General features: G+C 51.6%; 3 protein-coding genes across 4 annotated transcripts; 1 reads left to right on the forward strand and 2 right to left on the reverse strand.

Annotated features, from left to right (window-relative positions):
- Positions 1-232: 232 nt before the first annotated feature.
- LOC112875731 (CASP-like protein 5C1) lies at positions 233-1,545 on the reverse strand. 2 transcript variants are annotated; one of them, XM_025939685.1, is made up of 4 exons: positions 1,389-1,545; positions 1,016-1,273; positions 768-900; positions 233-681 (listed from the first exon to the last, which is right to left on the reverse strand). In XM_025939685.1, exons 2-4 carry the CDS (start codon positions 1,162-1,164, stop codon positions 487-489), a joined length of 477 nt encoding a protein of 158 aa, XP_025795470.1. In that variant the 5' UTR covers positions 1,165-1,273; positions 1,389-1,545; the 3' UTR covers positions 233-486. The 2 variants fall into 2 exon arrangements, with proteins under 2 accessions (XP_025795470.1, XP_025795469.1); XM_025939684.1 differs by lacking the exon at positions 1,389-1,545 and having other exon boundaries at positions 1,016-1,382.
- A 628-nt stretch (positions 1,546-2,173) lies between these two features.
- LOC112877023 (cold-regulated 413 plasma membrane protein 1-like) lies at positions 2,174-4,715 on the reverse strand. The gene is made up of 4 exons (XM_025941223.1): positions 4,405-4,715; positions 3,377-3,484; positions 2,871-2,941; positions 2,174-2,716 (listed from the first exon to the last, which is right to left on the reverse strand). Exons 1-4 carry the CDS (start codon positions 4,608-4,610, stop codon positions 2,463-2,465), a joined length of 639 nt encoding a protein of 212 aa, XP_025797008.1. The 5' UTR covers positions 4,611-4,715; the 3' UTR covers positions 2,174-2,462.
- Positions 4,716-10,325: 5,610 nt separating this feature from the next.
- On the forward strand, positions 10,326-12,416 carry LOC112876653 (xyloglucan galactosyltransferase KATAMARI1 homolog). The gene has a single exon (XM_025940808.1). The coding sequence runs from the start codon at positions 10,665-10,667 to the stop codon at positions 12,273-12,275; it is 1,611 nt and encodes a 536-aa protein (XP_025796593.1). The 5' UTR covers positions 10,326-10,664; the 3' UTR covers positions 12,276-12,416.
- The last annotated feature ends 4,448 nt before the right edge of the window (positions 12,417-16,864 follow it).

The following is a 16,864-nucleotide window of genomic DNA, read 5'->3' on the forward strand; positions in this document are numbered from 1 at the left end:
GTCTCAAAAGACCACCTCCACTTTCCGCTCGGCAGTCAGCACAGTAGTTAAGTACCAGAGCATCATTCTTCACAAGAACGGTTTTTTTCTCTCTGATAAGTCAAAAAAACGTATTAGTTTTTTTTAAAAAAAAACGTATCAACCACTATTGGTTCACTGGTCACTTTAATCTACTGGCTACTGCGTTCCTCTACAAAAAAGAAATTGGTATTCTGTTGTAGTATACTATATAAGATGTTAAAACCGTTAGACTGTTCTTATTTCTTTACGCAAATCTTTCATATCAGAAATGGAATCAACTGGGCCTGACAAGTTCAGAGACAGGCTCCTGACCTATTGACGCATTCTGTCACCAGTGCATCAGAAAGCGGGCTAATTGGTCAGACGTTGAAGGTAACTGATGAAGTAGCACATTCTCTCCAAATTACTTGTACTACTTCAAAAAAAGAACAACAGTGACTGGTTGCAGCCTCTTCTCCGCAGTTTTCACAGGGAGGCGACGAACCAGAAGTTGAAGATCGCCGAAGCGGCCGTCAGGAACCAGGACAAGAACGCCATCATGGCGGACAGCTGGTACCTCCCGCAGAACCTCGGCGAGCACTGGGATCCGTGGAACTGGAGGAGGAGATCGATCACCGCGGCGCTCGAGCAGGCGGCTGCGAACGACAGGATCGACAGGACCTGCAAAGATTTGTAGCCGATAAATGCTTCTCAGTTCTTACTGATCGCCCGGAAGAAAATGGCATGGGTTACGAGATGGGACGTACCCAGTCTCCAACCACGACGATGACCATGACGCCCGGCACGCGGAGGGGGCATCCCACAAAGACGGAGCACACATCGATCATGGCCAGGGTGCAGCTCCAGGGGATGACCAGGCCCATGATCGTGACCAGGAAGCTGTCAGTTGTTTCAGAGAAGAAATTTAGCATAAAACATGCATGAAATCTGTAACCGAACGAAAGTAGCAGAGAAGAAACCAAGCAGAAAGGGAGGAAGGCAGCAGAGCACGCACCAGAAGGCGGTGTAGCTGTAGAACTCGACGCCGACGGACATGAACAGCAGGGACGCCGACGAGAACACGGCCTGGCCGACGCGAAGGCCGAGGCTCCCGGCGCTGCCGACGGCGCCCGCGCCCGTCACTGACCCGTCTCCGTTCTCCATCCCCTGACGACGCCGCCCTCACGCCGCCGGGTCATCTCATCACCATACGCGCTCGCGACCCTCCCCTCTCCCCCCCTCCGGCGCCAACGGTTTGTCTGTCGTTGCTGTCCTGCGAACGGGGAAATGGGATGGAATCCGGCGGAAAAAAGCAGGGGACACGATGAAAAGGCCGGGGCTTTGCGATGGATGGATACGGGGAGAGATACGGCGGGGCGGCACCGCACCTGCGGAAGGGGTGTTGATTCCCACGCGGCGTCCTCTTCTTCCTCGACCTTTTCTTCATCGTCATGGATGCTGCTTTGACCTCTTGCGTCTCTGACTCATCAGCCATCCCCCGTTGCTTTCTCAGCTGTCAAGTTTTTTTGTTATAAGATCTCAGCTGTCAAGTTAAACTGGTGCAAGTAAACCCCGCTGCAACACGCCGATCGCGACCGGTTGAGAGAAGACGTGGCAGCTCGAGCTAGACACGTAACGGCAGAAGCATGCGTCAGGCCGTGTCCAGCGATTGCAACGGGTGGACGTTGATTGTCCTACCGCCTACCGGGCGCCGAAGCTGCTGGAGAAACCGGCGAGTAAAAAGTTTGAAACCCTGATGCAATTGCATGCATCTGGCTGAAGACGATTGTCTGTTTCTGACAAGAACGTTGCATCTCGCCCTCTGTTGCAATTGGACTGGGAAAGCGCTGGAATAGCAGCCGGGCGAGAAGGAATGTCCGAATGTGCCGGCCACCTTGTGTGGTTCGGCCGCGACGAGCCAAGGGCAGATAAAGTCTGAAGCAACGGACGCCAGGAAGCCAGGTGTAGACGACTAGCAACGTGGATGCCGGAACCCTATCGGCTCAAAAAGTTCGTCCACGAGTTGATCTGCCACAACGCCGTTTCAGTGTTTGTCACAGAAAGTGCCCAGCTGCTGATAAAAGGCCAACTTTATGTAGCTCTCACATATGATGTTCAGAAACAACGTTGGATGATAAAGTTGAGGAGCATCCTTTCAGATACTTGTAGCAGATGCAGGAATTCAACATATACTAACATGAGAGAGTAGGCCAGCATCTCGATTTACATCAAGCCACAGCTTATGATTTTATTGGTGTTTTATGTACTCCAAAGAACCAAATGCTGACATCAAACTACAACAAACAAGACAACAAATCTGTCCACCAACTGGGCAACTCAAACATACATAACGCATCCCCTCCAGATGATACAAGATCACCATAGAGGAAATATCTGCACACTGAACAAGCAGCGAATGGAGTTGCATGGCACAGGGGGTACAACAACCAACGCACTAGTGCCTACAGGAAGTTCAGCACCAGGGCCCAAACAGGGTAGATGAAGAGCAGGAGGATGCCGATGCTGTTCGACACGCCATTGCCCTTCCTGAAGGCGTTCCTGAACCCACCTGACGCCTTGATGTGCTCTGAAAGCAGGTAGCAACCGATCACGAGGCATATGAAGATGCCGACCAGGTGACCCCTGAAGGTGTCCGCAAAGAGGCTGGGGGCGACAACTGTGAGCAGGATGATAGCACCAGGCAGCTCTAACCAATCTGGTGCACAGGATGAAATATTGTTGTGACATCCATGTAAACATTTAGTCACCTTCACAAAAGGATAACAAAAAAGAAGGGGAGCAGTAAGAACTATCTAGGAATTCCGATAGGGTGCAGTACATCATAATCAGAAAAAAACAAATAATGATACCTGGGAAGTGGCGTGGGAAGAAGAGCCGCAGAATAACTGCAACAATTGCAATCCATTTTCCTACCTCTCCTCTGAAAATTCAAATGTTTAACAATAAGCATTTACTTTCATATATCCATATGTAGCATCATCATAGATCATCGTAGAGCTTTATCGCCTGAAACTGTTTAGGGCTATCCCTCTCAGCAAACTTCCAATAAACAGGTAACCAATATGAAAATGCTTGTCTTATTTTATCTTACAAAATGCAAAGTTTCTCAATTTTTACCCATTCAAGCTGTTATACTAAGAGATCATCTAAGACTTGACCGCATGAAATTATGAGTACTCTGATCCTACAAGTTTTCTCAACATCACTCACATTACAGAACCAGTTATGATAGATAACGATTGCGAATAGTCTCATGGCACATGGTAGATGACAATTACAAACAGTCATGGAAGATGGCGATTGCATCTAGAACCTAGAGGACAGGTAATGTAGTAGGGTGTATGAGCATATTCACCTTATCAGAGAAAACAGCACATGAGGTAGTGTGAAGAAAACGTAGGGAACCAACAGAGCAGTCATCATGTTGGTCTTCCAGTTTGTGCGGTCCAATATCAAGAGGTACCTGCAGTAGAAGAGAACAGAGTTCCCATCAATAAAGAATTAAGGAGGAATACCTTAATTACTGTCAATTTCATGTGAAGCAAGCATATAAATTCCTTCACTACTGGTAGTCTATAAAGCTGAAATTGAAAAAAAAGTAACAAGATGGCTGTTAAGGCACAGGGATGCTCGTCAGAAGGAATCCAATTCTGTTTACTTGGATTCAGTGATAAACCATAGAAAGAGTGCACAAATTGCAGGCAACATTGCTTTTCTATGGATTCAGTGATAAACCATAGAAACAGTTTTAGGATTCAGTACAGTGAACACTGAATACAAACACTGGCAGATAATCAGGCTAACAACAGCTTAACACTGTCCAGGAATTCCTCGAGGAGCTATAGGATCATAACAGGGGTGTTCAAACCAGTTTGTCGCAGAACTAAAATAATTCGATTTATCCCTAGCCAGTTTATAGGTCTGTCACCAAACCAGTTTGAAGTTTGAACACCCTTTTCATAACCTTCTACTTACTTTCAGTCTTGAAAAGTACGTTGACCAGTGAAGAGTCAGGATACAGCTCCCGTAATTAAGTATTAGTAAGTAGTAACACACTATCGCCAAAAAAAATTACTTCAAATTCAGGAAACTCACGAACCACGTCCATCTGCATATGCAGGGCACCTGACAGGACAGTACTCCTACTACGATTACACAGTATTATCATCCCCAAGTGGCACCAATCTGCTATCGATCCTCCACAAATGGAGAAGGAGCGATCCTTTATGATACGAACCCAACTCCAATATTTCATCCCTTGATACTCGATTCGCGAAGCATCAGGCTGTGGGACCCGAAATAAAGCGAGGGATCAGGGATCCCCTTTCTCATTCGCGAAAAAGGAATCCAGAGGGAAACGGGGTGTGGCGCGGAGGCACTCACACTGCGGCGACGAAGGCGAGCCACTTGAGGAAGGAGGTGCCGAAGCCGAGCCCGCCGCCGAGGACGAAGGCGTGGTTGGCGAGCTTCCGCGCGGCGACGCCGATCTCCCGCAGGTCGGCGTCGATGAGCGCCTGCGCCGCCGCCGACGCGTCCCCGGCCTCCGGGCCCGTCTTCATCGCCAGGTACGACGCGAACCCCTTCGCCATCTCGCCGCCCCGCCGGTCACCGCCGCCGACTCTCTCTCTCTCGCTCTGTCCGCGCACGCACGCCGGTCGCCGGGTCGGGTTTGCGCTCGGGCGGTTGATTTTTGCGGGATCGTGGTTGGTTGGGGGCAGCGTGGATATGCTCGGCTAGCTGGACGGGGCGGGCCCGCGCGACCCGGACGGTTCCAGGCCAGCTGGGCGACGTGTACGGGACACGTGGAGCGCTCGTGGCCGGCAGGCGCTGCATTATTTGCATGCATGCGTCCCCGTCCTAGTTGGGTTTGACTTCGGGTACGTAATTTGTAGCCACGTGGTCCACGTAGCTTCGATGTAACCTCATTCTGATCGAGTACGCGAGTACTAGCAGTAGTTCCTCTTCTTTGTCTAACCGTCGTGGCCAACTTGTTTGGATAACTCTAGAAACTGGTAGTTGACGTGGACTCCTACGAACATTTCTGTGCGTGACACCGAACCCGGAGGGGGGGGGGGGGGGAGTTACTAGCTGGAAGGCAGAACAGTAACCATCTTGGACCGTCCTAAAATCTTCTCTCTAGTTTCCGGATTGCCAATAATTATTCGTTTATTCCAGCTACACGGTGACTCGTACGTACGTGCATCCGCTTTCTAGTGATCATGCCGCTTGATGTGAGAGGAGCTGACTGGTGAGCCCATTAGCCCATAGACAGCAGCAGCGTGTCGGCAGAGCTCCTCGCTCACCCGCGCCGCGCGCGGGCCGATCGCTCGCCAGCTGGCGTGAATGGCTACGGCGGGGCCCACGTAAGTTACATGTAGGTATAGCGAGCCATGGGGATGTTTTACGAGTTTTTTAAAAAAGATAAAGAAAAATAAAATTAGGAAAAGGGGTGCCGGTGGGGAAAATTTTGAAAAATGGGTACCTCCCGCCCGCTGATTGGGCGGGAGGCGTGGGGCCGGGGACGTCCCGCCCATCCAGTGAGCAGGACATTCCCCGAGGGCCTCTCACGAATTTTTTATTTGCGAAGAGGTCCCTGCCGGGGCAGGCGGGGGCATCCCGTCCTTTGGTCGGGCGGGATGGCCCCCGGCTGTATAAGCCCGAACCAGCCCCAAAAATTTCATTTTATTCAGCAAAAATCAGAAAAAAAAGAAAGAAAGGAGAGGAAGAGAGAAGAGAAAGCGGCGAAGCTCTGTTCACACGTCGATTTGGAGGTATATTCTCATTCTAACTGTATAATTACTTGAAAATAACTATAATCTAGGAAATATTTCTTAGAGTAGTTATGTTTTGAATAGTTTTTAGTATTTTCATTTGTTTTTAGTATAATTGATATTCTGAATAGTTTAGAATTTATAAAATATAATATGAGAATCGCTGAAACTTAGGGTCGTCGTTGTGTATTAATATGTAGTGTAACTAGTTTATTCAACTGTGCGGTATTTTCAGATATCTCTTCCGAGAAGGGTATTTTCAGTATATATTACGGAGAAGGAAATGTGATTTATGGGCCAAATGGGGTAGATTTAAGTGAATTCAACTGTGCGGTCAGAGGAATTACCAGACGCACGAGAGGACATTTGATTCCCTATGCAACTGGTTAATGAGGGGATTAAGGATTAATCAGAAGACACACTGTGAGTGTTCAATGCGTCATTAATCGCACCACTCACACTTTGATCTGGGAGCTGATGCCACTTGCAAGCAACGAGGACTGGTTAAATTATCTGCAAAATGCAAGTCATTGGCAATGGCCACTGGTACTCCTTATCAGTGTGCACCAGAACTCTTTGATAAACATTGAAGCTGCTCCGGGGGATGAAAATATTGATGAAGAAATTGAGGGGGCAAACATTGAGGCAGGTGGGACCGCGGCACCTCAATGCGTGGCTGATGAGGGGGAGAACATACTCTTCATTGTTGAACAGCTGCAAGACGAAGAACGTGAATTGGACGAAGCAATGAATGCTGATTCGTCTGATGATGACGATGATGTGCCTCAAGATTGGGTAAGCAGCGACTTCAGTCATCTTGTCGTAGATGACGGATCTAGCTGGCCTTCGGATTGCAGGGAGAATGAAATTATCCAGCGTGCGAGGTACCACTCAATTGAAGAGGTGAAGGAAGCTGTTAAGTGCTGGTCTCTATCTCTTATGCGAGAGTTTAAAACAGTCGAGTGCAAATCTCGTAAGTACGATGTGTTATGTGTGAAGGAGGGTTGTCCATGGCGGGTGCATGCCTATAAGGGTAAATGGAAAGATTATTGGGAATGCTCCATTGTTACTCAGCACACTTGTCATTTGCCTGAGGTGCAGAAGACCCATCGTAACCTCACGTCGCAAATACATCGCAAATGAGATGTACGGGACGATAGTAGACAACTTGTCATATGAACCAAAGTCTATTATCAGGTACATTTAGGAAAAGTACAAGTATACCATCTCGTACAGCAAGGCGTGAAGTGCAAAACAAAAGGTGTTGGAGATGAGGTTTGGTACGTTCGAGGCTGCATATGATAATATTTCTCGATTGCTGACCGTCTTATGTCAGAGAAATCCTGAAAGCTATTATGACCTGAAAACTCTAGACAAAGTAGAAGGTCTGCCTTACACATTGCAGCGGGTCTTTTTCAGTTTGAGTCAATGCATTAACGTATTCCATCACTGTCGGCCTCTCCTGTGCATCGAGGGACCTTTCTCACACGAAAGTATGGATTGCAAATGCTGACAGCCATTGGAGTAGATGGAAACAATCAATTGCTGCCTGTTGCTTTTGCTTTTGTTGAGAGTGAGAACACGGACAGTTGGTACTGGTTTCTGGAACGGGTTAAGCTTGCAGTCGTTCGGGATAGGGAAGATGTCTGCCTGATTCATGATCGTCACGCCGGCATACTGAGGGCAATACTAGATTTGCAGCAGGGGTGTGTGGAGACCGGAGAACCGCCCAAGTGGCGTGATGTTCGCAGTAGGTGGTGCATGAGATATATCGGTGCAAACTTTTTCAGGCAATTCAAGAACAAGCACCTTATGGATATGTTCAAGAGGCTATGCAAGAAAACGAATCAGCAAAAATTTAACAAGCAGTGGTACAAACTTGATGAACTGACCGGGAAGAAAAGAGCCGAGGACGCATAAAAAAACATAACTACACATGATGAAGCAGAGGCTTTGTGCCCTTTGCCAACAGATACTGCACGTACTCGCAAAAGGTCTGGCTCAGTGGTGAAAAACTTTTCTGAATGGATTGAGAATGAACCCAAGGAGAAGTGGGCGTTACTTTATGATACCGATGGTGCAAGGTATGGCATAATAACCACCAACTTCGCCGAGATTTACAATTGGGTGCTGCGAGGTGTTCGTGGGCTTCCACTGGTTGCAATTGTGGAATTCATCGTCTGGGGGTGTACCGATTACTTTAGGGACCGGTTCACTAAAAATCAGGTATTCATGCGAGATACTGACAGAAATTTTGGATTCATGGCAACACAATATATGACTAAGAAGGCAGAAAGCGCCCGGTTACACCACGTACGGCAATGTGGAACACAGGAGCTCAAGTTTGAGGTATCTCCTAAAGACAGGGCGCGACATGGCATGAGACGTCAAACTGCTGTAAAGGAGTGCATTCTCAAGTTTGATGGAACTTGTTGTTGCTCATGCATGAGGCCCAAGTTGCTGCACTTAACTTGTTCTCATGTAATGGCTGCTTGTGCGGATATTCGACATCCTGTCGATATATATGTTTCCCATTACTTCAGAAAGGAGACAATTGCCAGCGCCTGGAAGTATGAGATCTATAGGTTCCGTTTGGTTGGATCGTTCACTGAGACAGCGAATCCTGTTATATATATTTCAGACCTAAGATCATCACGGGTTCAGAGAGGGCGCCGTCAGACACGGCGTATTCGTAATGATATGGATGAGTCAGAGCTCCGTCCGAGGATACAGCGCTGCAGTGCATGTAATCAGATTGTACACACGTATAAACGTTGTCCAAACAATGATGCTGACCCCAATTCTGATGAAGCTGGCCCTACAGGTCATGCTACAGATGGAAGACCTCCGGTTGCATCAAGGAGTGGGAGACGTCGCCGATCGAGTGCTAGTACGTCATCAGACATCATTTAGTTGCAATTTTATTTGAACGTTGTTTGCTCATGTGTAATATTTGCCGCGTTGAGATTGTATCACACCTGGATGTGTATTTGTAATATTTGCCGCATTGACTGAAGACAGAATATTTGGATTCTACGTTGCAAAACGTTATCGTTTAACTATCTTCGTACGAGTTTTAGATACCGTAATCTTCTTTCTAAAATTGAATTAAAATTTTATATGCATACATAAGAGTATGGCGAATAAATTTTGTATTTGAAAAAAGTCTGAATTTCAAATAGCTTGTGAAACATAAATTCTACGAAGTATAGAAGTCTGAGTTTCAAAAAGACTGCGGGGGGACCTCCCGCCCGCTGGCCAGGCGGGTGGCCTCCCGCCCACTGGCCGGGCGGGAGGCCTGCTTCAGGGGGCTCTTCGCGAATAAGAAAAGCTTATTCGCGAAGAGATCCCTGGAAAATTTTTTCGAACCACCCGCCCGATGGGTGGGCGGGAGGCTCCTTTCCGCCCGTTCAGTGGGCGGGAGGCACCCATTTCTCGAAATTTTCCCAACTGGCACCCCTTTTACGAATTTTAATTTTTTTTAATCCCTTTTTTTAAAAAAACTCGATGTTTTACTACGTGCCGATTGCATCTTGTTGGGCCGGGCCCGTTTACATCTCGCTTCCCGCTAGTAATCAGCGATCGCCTCTGCATCATGGGACGAATTAGCCCGAGGCGCACTGTCCCAGCGTCTCGTGCTCGATGCGCTGCGGTGATTAGCAAGTTGCTAGCAGAATATAAGCGCTACACACTATTACTCTCTTTGTTTACCAAAACCGTTGTCAGAAAACTGTGTTAATGATACAAACCCAGCCTGGGCCATAGCTATGCGCACTTGCTATTTGTTATGCAGAGTGCTCTACTGTCTACCTCACTGTCAACGGCAAAGGAAGAACATACACGCTGGCAGTGTAGGCGGAGCGAGGTGAAAAGTACCCTACACCCCTCCAGTAAAGAAAAAAAGACACTTTGTAAATTGAAACGATTCTAATTCTCGAGTACAATAACAAAACTATAGTGCTATGAAACTATGTTTGGAACCAATGTTAGAAAATAATATAAAAACAAAGTTTATAACACTTGACTTTACACCTGCAAAACCGTCACATATATTCTATACTGGGAGTGACCGGAGCGACTGCATTTAGACTAAACTTTGTTCAAAAAGAGAGAGAGAAAAAAAGACTGCTCGGATCTTCGAGATTAACATGTTAAAACACTTCCTACAGAAAACGCCTGATTTTGTATGCAGAGCCTCGTCAGTTGTCGTTCGATCATCAGACCTCGAGGGGCAAGCAAAGCAAATGCTGAAACGCTTGTGTTGCCCGGTGGCCGGTGCCTGCCGCTGTCAAAGAGCATCATCCTTGCGCTGACAGCGGAAAGAGCATCATCTTGCTTCAGCGTCACGCGGCCCGGCCGGCGCGGCGGTGAAGTCACGGCGCCGGGCCTCACTCGAGCACCGATGCCATGGCCCTGCACGGCGCTCGGAGATGCGAGCAGCTGCGACGCGTTCGAACGCTCGATCCCGCGCTCCCGATGACTAAGCAGGCCTTGACTGATTAATGCTCGGCATTAATAACTCTTGATCTCGATCCTCCTGCAGCTCGACTGCTGCAAAGTGCAAACCCATGTGCAGTGAAGCCCTCGCGATGCTGACCACGGCCAGCGATCAGCGCCGAGACGCGGATCTCCAGTCAATTCTTTTTTTGCCCCCCGCTAGCTAGCTTTTGATTCGACGATTCGTGGCTCGCTGCAGTGTGCAGTCTCCTCCCGGGATTCCATTCGATTCTCGGCTTGTCGCATCTGCTCTGCAGCTCAACTCTGCGCGCACACCGGCCAAACCCCTCCGCACGCGTTGCCATTTCGGGGGCTCCCGCATGCTTAAACCACACACCCGCCACGGCACGGCGTAGCAGCAGCAGAAGCAGCAGCATGGAGAGGGTCGGCGCCCACGGCGGCAAGCGGTGGCTGCCACGCCTCCTCCTGCTCGCCGCCCTCTCGTGGCTCCTGATGGTCTACCTCCACGCCGCCGTGTTCCACGCCCCGCCCGTAAGCACGCCGCCGCACACGTCCCTCGTCGCCGTCGCGTCGGACTGCGAGGACTGCCAGCGGTTCCTCCTCCGGCAAGAAGAGCAGCTCAAGAAGATCGCGTCCGCCACCGCCAGCGCGCTCCCGGCAGCGGCGGCAGGGGAGGAGCGGCAGCACCCGCGCGGGGGCGGCGGCGGCGACGCCTGCCGGGGCCGGTACGTGTACATCCATGACCTGCCTCCGCGGTTCAATGCCGACATCATCCGCAACTGCCGCAAGACCGAGGATCACTGGGCGGACATGTGCCGGTTCCTGAGGAACGACGGCCTCGGCCGGCCGCTCGCCGACCGCATCGACGGCGTCATCAAGAGCGAGGCCGGGTGGTACGACACGCACCAGTTCGCGCTCGACGCCATCTTCCACAACCGGATGAAGCAGTACGAGTGCCTAACCAGCGACTCCGCCGAGGCCTCCGCCGTGTTCGTCCCCTTCTACGCCGGCTTCGACTTCGTCCGCTACCACTGGGGCTACGACAACGCCACCAGGGACGCCGCGTCGGTGGACCTGACGGAGTGGCTCATGGCGCGCCCCGAGTGGCGGCGCATGGGCGGTCGCGACCACTTCCTCGTCGCCGGGCGGACGGGGTGGGATTTCCGCAGGAGCAACAACGTCGACCCGGACTGGGGCAACGACCTCCTCGTCATGCCCGCCGGCCGGAACATGTCGGTGCTCGTGCTCGAGTCCGCGATGCTGCACGGCAGCGACTACCCCGTGCCGTACCCGACCTACTTCCACCCCAGGTCGGACGCAGACGTGCTCCGGTGGCAGGACAGGGTGCGCGGCCAGCGGCGGACGTGGCTCATGGCGTTCGTGGGCGCGCCGCGGCCCGACGTCCCCATCAACATCCGGGTCCGCGACCACGTCATCGCGCAGTGCAAGGCGTCCAGTGCCTGCACCATGCTGGGGTGCGCGCGCGCCACCGGGAGCACCCAGTGCCACACCCCCGGCAACATCATGCGGCTGTTCCAGAAGACCATATTCTGCCTGCAGCCGCCCGGCGACACCTGCACCCGGCGGTCGGCGTTCGACTCCATGGTGGCCGGCTGCATCCCGGTGTTCTTCCACACGGGGTCGGCGTACAAGCAGTACCGGTGGCACCTCCCCGGCGACCACCACAAGTACTCGGTGTACATCCCGGACGCCGACGTCCGGCAGCGGAACGTGAGCATCGAGGCCGTCCTCCGGGCGATCCCGCCGGCCACGGTGGAGCGGATGCGGGAGGAGGTGATCAGGCTCATCCCGAGGGTCCTGTACGCGGACCCCAGGTCGAGGCTGGAGACTCTCAAGGACGCGGTGGACATCGCCGTCGAGGGGATCCTCGGCACGGTGGCGAGGATCAGGAACGGCGAGTACGTCGACAGCGGCGGGCCGGTCACCGAGGACCCTCCGAACCTGTTCTCTTCAACGGAGTCGAGATTCCGGCCGAAACAATCGGTGCAGGCGGTCGATCACTAGTTCTGACGGCGTGCCCGGAAAAGAAGTGCAGAATAGTCGATTCATTAGTTGATTATTACTGATATTAGTTGAAAAAAACAAATAGCTCATATTTTCGCCTATGTTTCAAACCTGTGATTCATATTGGAATATAGAAGATTAATTGCTGTCTACAGTATTCGCAAGGACTGCATTTTTTTTTTGAATCACCGGACCTACACAACACATTATTTTCTCCATTTTATGCGCTCAGCTGAGTTCTCATTTGTCAGTTAACAAAATCGAGCAGTTCAGTAGCTCAAAATCGCAAGATGCGTGTTGCGCCTCAACGTGCAACCTCGTTGATCTGCCACCAAGTCCTCTGCATATGAATTTATGCACTGGCAATATATCGTTAAACCATAGACTAGCTAGTGTAAAAACTACTCCCTCCAATGAAAAATATTGTTTTATACATCGCAAAACTACGTAGAAACAGTATCCAACCAGAAGTTTATATGACTCCTTTCAAAAAAAGAAGAAGTTTATATGACTAACTTAAGACAACTGCAAAACCATCCCTTGGTTTTGACCAGAGTGAATGCATGGGATCCAAGACTAGTTCTAGAATCTGACACTCTCTGAACAATTGAACTCTGAGACTAGTACAGAAAACTTCTGATTTTCTATACAAAAACTCGTAGATTACAATTCGATTATCAGGCCTTGAGGGGCAAGCAAACTCAATGCTTCTGTTGCACGGCTTGCTGTCGCGAACATGTCAAAAAAAAAAAAAAGATCCCCAACCCGTGGGCGTGCGGCTCCTTGCACTTGCCCAGGCCCGCCGGCCGCGCGCGTCGGCGCCCTCCGTTTTCCTCCATCCATTGCTTCAGCATCAGATCACGCGCCCCGGCCGGCGCGCCGGTGAAATCCCGTTCGCGACGTCCTGCGGCCGGCCCGCTTTCCTTCAGCTTCAGGGGCCAGGGCTCCGGGCACCGTCACGCATGCCAGTGCCGGCCCCCATGATCCTGGCCGGCTGGCCCTGCACCTGCAGGCCCCTGCACGCGCTCGAAGGATGCCAAGAGGGCGTCCTCGACGGCGCGGCGACGCGTTCCGACGCTCGATCGCGCGCCCCCCGAAGACTGAGCGCGCCTGATTAATGCTCGCCATAATTACTCTTGATCCACGATCCAAAAATGAATTTTTAACCCCGCGTCAACTCCTCAAGCAGCGGGACTGCTTCAAAGTTCAACCCCGTGCGCAGTGCAGCCGCCCCTCGCGATGCTGACCATGGCCAGCGAGTGCGACGCCGACGTGCGGATCTCCGCGGTCGATCCTCCTGCCGGTGCTGGCGGCCGAGATCGCCATCAGATCAGTAGAAGAACGATCTAACATTAGATCCGTCTGCGGAATTCTTTTCCTCGTCTTCGGTTGGGGATCCGATGATTCCTGTCCTGGCGCGTGCAGTCTCTGGCTCCTCGATCAGGCGCGAGCCCGATTCCATTCGATCGGTGCTACTACTAGCTGTCTAGCTCACATCTGGTCCGCACATGCGTTGCCGTCTCGCGGGCTCCCGCACTCTTACACTAGCTAACTCTGGTATGGTCTCTGCAGCCCGCGACGGCACGGCGTTTGCAGTAAGCATGGAGAGGACCCGCGCCCACGGCGGCAAGCGGCGGCCGCCACGCCTCCTCATCTTCGATCCATAGCCGCATGAAGCAGGGGGTGGTACGCCACGGACCACTTCGGCCTAGACATCATCTTCCACAGCCGCATGAACGAAGCAGTACGACTGCCTCGCCGCCGCCGCCTTCATGCCGTTCTACTCCGGCTTCGACGTGGCTCAAGCGTACCTGGCGAGAAGAACAAGCGGCGCGGTGGCTCAAGCGCGGCGGGAGCATCTCCGGACGAATTAGAGCCCGGGGCAGCGCGAGTTGCGCGGGAGCGTGATCCTGACAGAGGCAAGCACGGGGCACGGCCAGCGGACGCCGGCGTCGACGGCGCGCCGCCACCTTGCCGGCTTCCATGTCGCCGGCTAGAAATATATGTAGGAGCGTGTTCGGGAGCACTCTACTCCAAAAGAACTGCTCACCCCATCAACTCTATAAAATTGTCAGCCAAACATGTCCAGCTTCACCAACTCCAGCTCCAGAAAAAAAAGGTGGAGTTGAGGGTCAGATCCACATTTTTGTGGAGTACCTCGAGGCGTGCTCCAAAACACTAGTTTCGTACCAACTCATGGAGTCGTAGGGTAATTACCCACCATGCCACTTATTACACAACGTATCGGTTCGATTAAAAAAAACATAGTCGCTTCCCTCATCCCGTCGCCCCCTCCCCTCCCGACGCTCCTCCCCTAGCACCGCCGCCGCTAGGGTTGGGCGCCGCCGGCCCAATCTCCGGCGAAAATGGACGGCAGCGAGCACCGGCGTCCACCCAACGAGTCAAATCCTTCAGCAGCTCCTCCTCCTGGTTTGATTTTTGCCTCCCCATGAATGCCAAAGGATTTTTACCTCCTCCGTGGCTGCCGGTGCTCGCTCTCCGTTTGTTCCGCCGGCTCCTGCGGCCGGCCTTAGCGGCAGTGACCTCGGCGACGAAGTAGAGGAGCTAAGCTCCATTGGCAGCCGTGGCTCCATGGGCAGGGCAGGCGACGGCGGGGGCCGGGCTGGATCGGGCGGCGGCCGTGGTCGGGCTGCCCTGGGCGCCGATCGTGCCCGTGCTGCCCTAGGCGCCGGTCGTGGGCATGGGGCCCTGGGCGCTGGCCAGGGCATGCCCGACCTTGGCAGCTAGACCGGCCAAGATGTGAATGGCCTTGGCAGCCAGGCCATCGCCCAAGATTTGGCACAGCGCAAAGGAAAGAAGAAGGCGCAAGATATGGTAAAAAGTTTCCTTCCTACCAAGATACGGTAAAAATGATTGTTGTGGCTACCATGATCCTTCACAATTTCATTCGTGAGCATGGAGGTGAAGATGAAGATTTTGTTCGATTTGTTCATGATCCTAATTTGGTTGCTACAATATCGGAAAGATACAACAAGTATGCAGTTTCACAAGCGGCGTCGGATGGGTCAACTTCCGCAGTCAACGCCTCAACTATGGATGTCTTTCGTGATGAGTTGGCCACATCACTCTCTCTCGTTTGGAATTAGTTTGTAATGAAAATGTTAATTTTGTACCATAATTGTTGCGATCTTTAACATTATTTGGTTCAACAATGACATTGGAACATTATTGTTGGTTTAGTTTTTTTTGAATGAACAGTGCGTGGGTACTGTAGCAGCAGAAAAAAAGCAACCCAACCCTCCAGCCAACCACTATCGCAAAATAGATTATTTCTACCAAGGTCTCATGTTTCTGGAGCTGGAGCACCACAATCTCCCAAACATGTACATCAGCTCCAAATTTTCCTAGAAAAGATGAAGTGGAGCTACCAAAAGCTGGAGTTGGTGGAGTGGAGCTGGTTTTGGTGGAGTGGAGTACTCCCAAACATGCTCTAAATTGCGATCGGTTAGTTTTCGAATAACCCCCAAAATCTGACCGAATATTTTCATATTACCTCTACAATTTACAAAAAAAAACCCCTAATTCGGATCGCGATCCGATTATTTACATTTAGCCCCTACTTATTTTCAAATAACCCCCTAGTTGTCGTCCGCTCCTCCTCCGCCCGCCCGTCATCATCATCCTCCAAGACGGGATCGCGAAGCCTCGTGTAGTCGGAGGACAATGGCGGAGTGGGAGGCGAGCTACTCCAAGACGCGGCGGTGCTTCGGCGAGCTAAGGAGCAAGAGGCGCGCTTGCTGTTACACGACGGGCGAAGATCGCATTTTCGACATCGCCCTGGGTCAGGCTTGCGGACGGAGAGCACGACGCCGGAGGTCGATGGCCGGCCGGCGAGAGCAAGTGCGTGTCCTGGCGCGGGGCACCTGGCGTGCCGTGCGTGTGTCGATCTGTGTTGGCGGCGTGGCTGTATTAGTTCGTGTGGCGCAGTCGCGTCGAGGAAGCTGCTGACTACGGGTGTGTTCGGATCCGGGGGTCTAAAGTTTAGAGGGGTCACATCAAAGAGAATCTTATCATTTATAAGTATTAAATAAAGTCTAATTATAAAACTAATTGCAGAACCCCAGTGCTAATTCGCGAGACGAATCTAATGAGGTATATTAGTCCATGATTAGCGGATGATTACTGTAGCATCACTGTTGCAAATTATGGATTAATTAGGCTCATTAAATTTGTCTCGCGAATTAGCAACCAGCTGTGTAAAAAGTTTTATAAACAGATTTTATTTAATACTTTTAAATAGCAAGATTCTCTTTGATGTGATGGGTCTAAAATTTAGAGGACTGGAACCGAACAGGGCCTACGTCCTGGTCTGGGGACTGGAGGATCTCGTCGCCATGCTCGCCTGACGCGACGGAGCGCGACAGCAAGTCGCCTAGACGCCTATCATTACGCCTGCCTGCGCCGCGCGTGTCCCCCTGCGCTTGGGCCGGCGACAATTGCGCCGCCGCGGCCGCCTCCTGGGCTCCGTCTGCCGAGGCGGGTCAGTGCGCTGCTCAACGCCGGCCTGAAATCTGTCTCTTGCTTCTTGCTTGCTGTTCGTGGCCATGGACAGTGCAATGCAAACTGGT

The sequence above is a fragment of the Panicum hallii genome, chromosome 9 (assembly GCF_002211085.1).
Source record: "Panicum hallii strain FIL2 chromosome 9, PHallii_v3.1, whole genome shotgun sequence".
In the NCBI taxonomy this organism is placed as follows: Eukaryota; Viridiplantae; Streptophyta; class Magnoliopsida; order Poales; family Poaceae; genus Panicum; species Panicum hallii.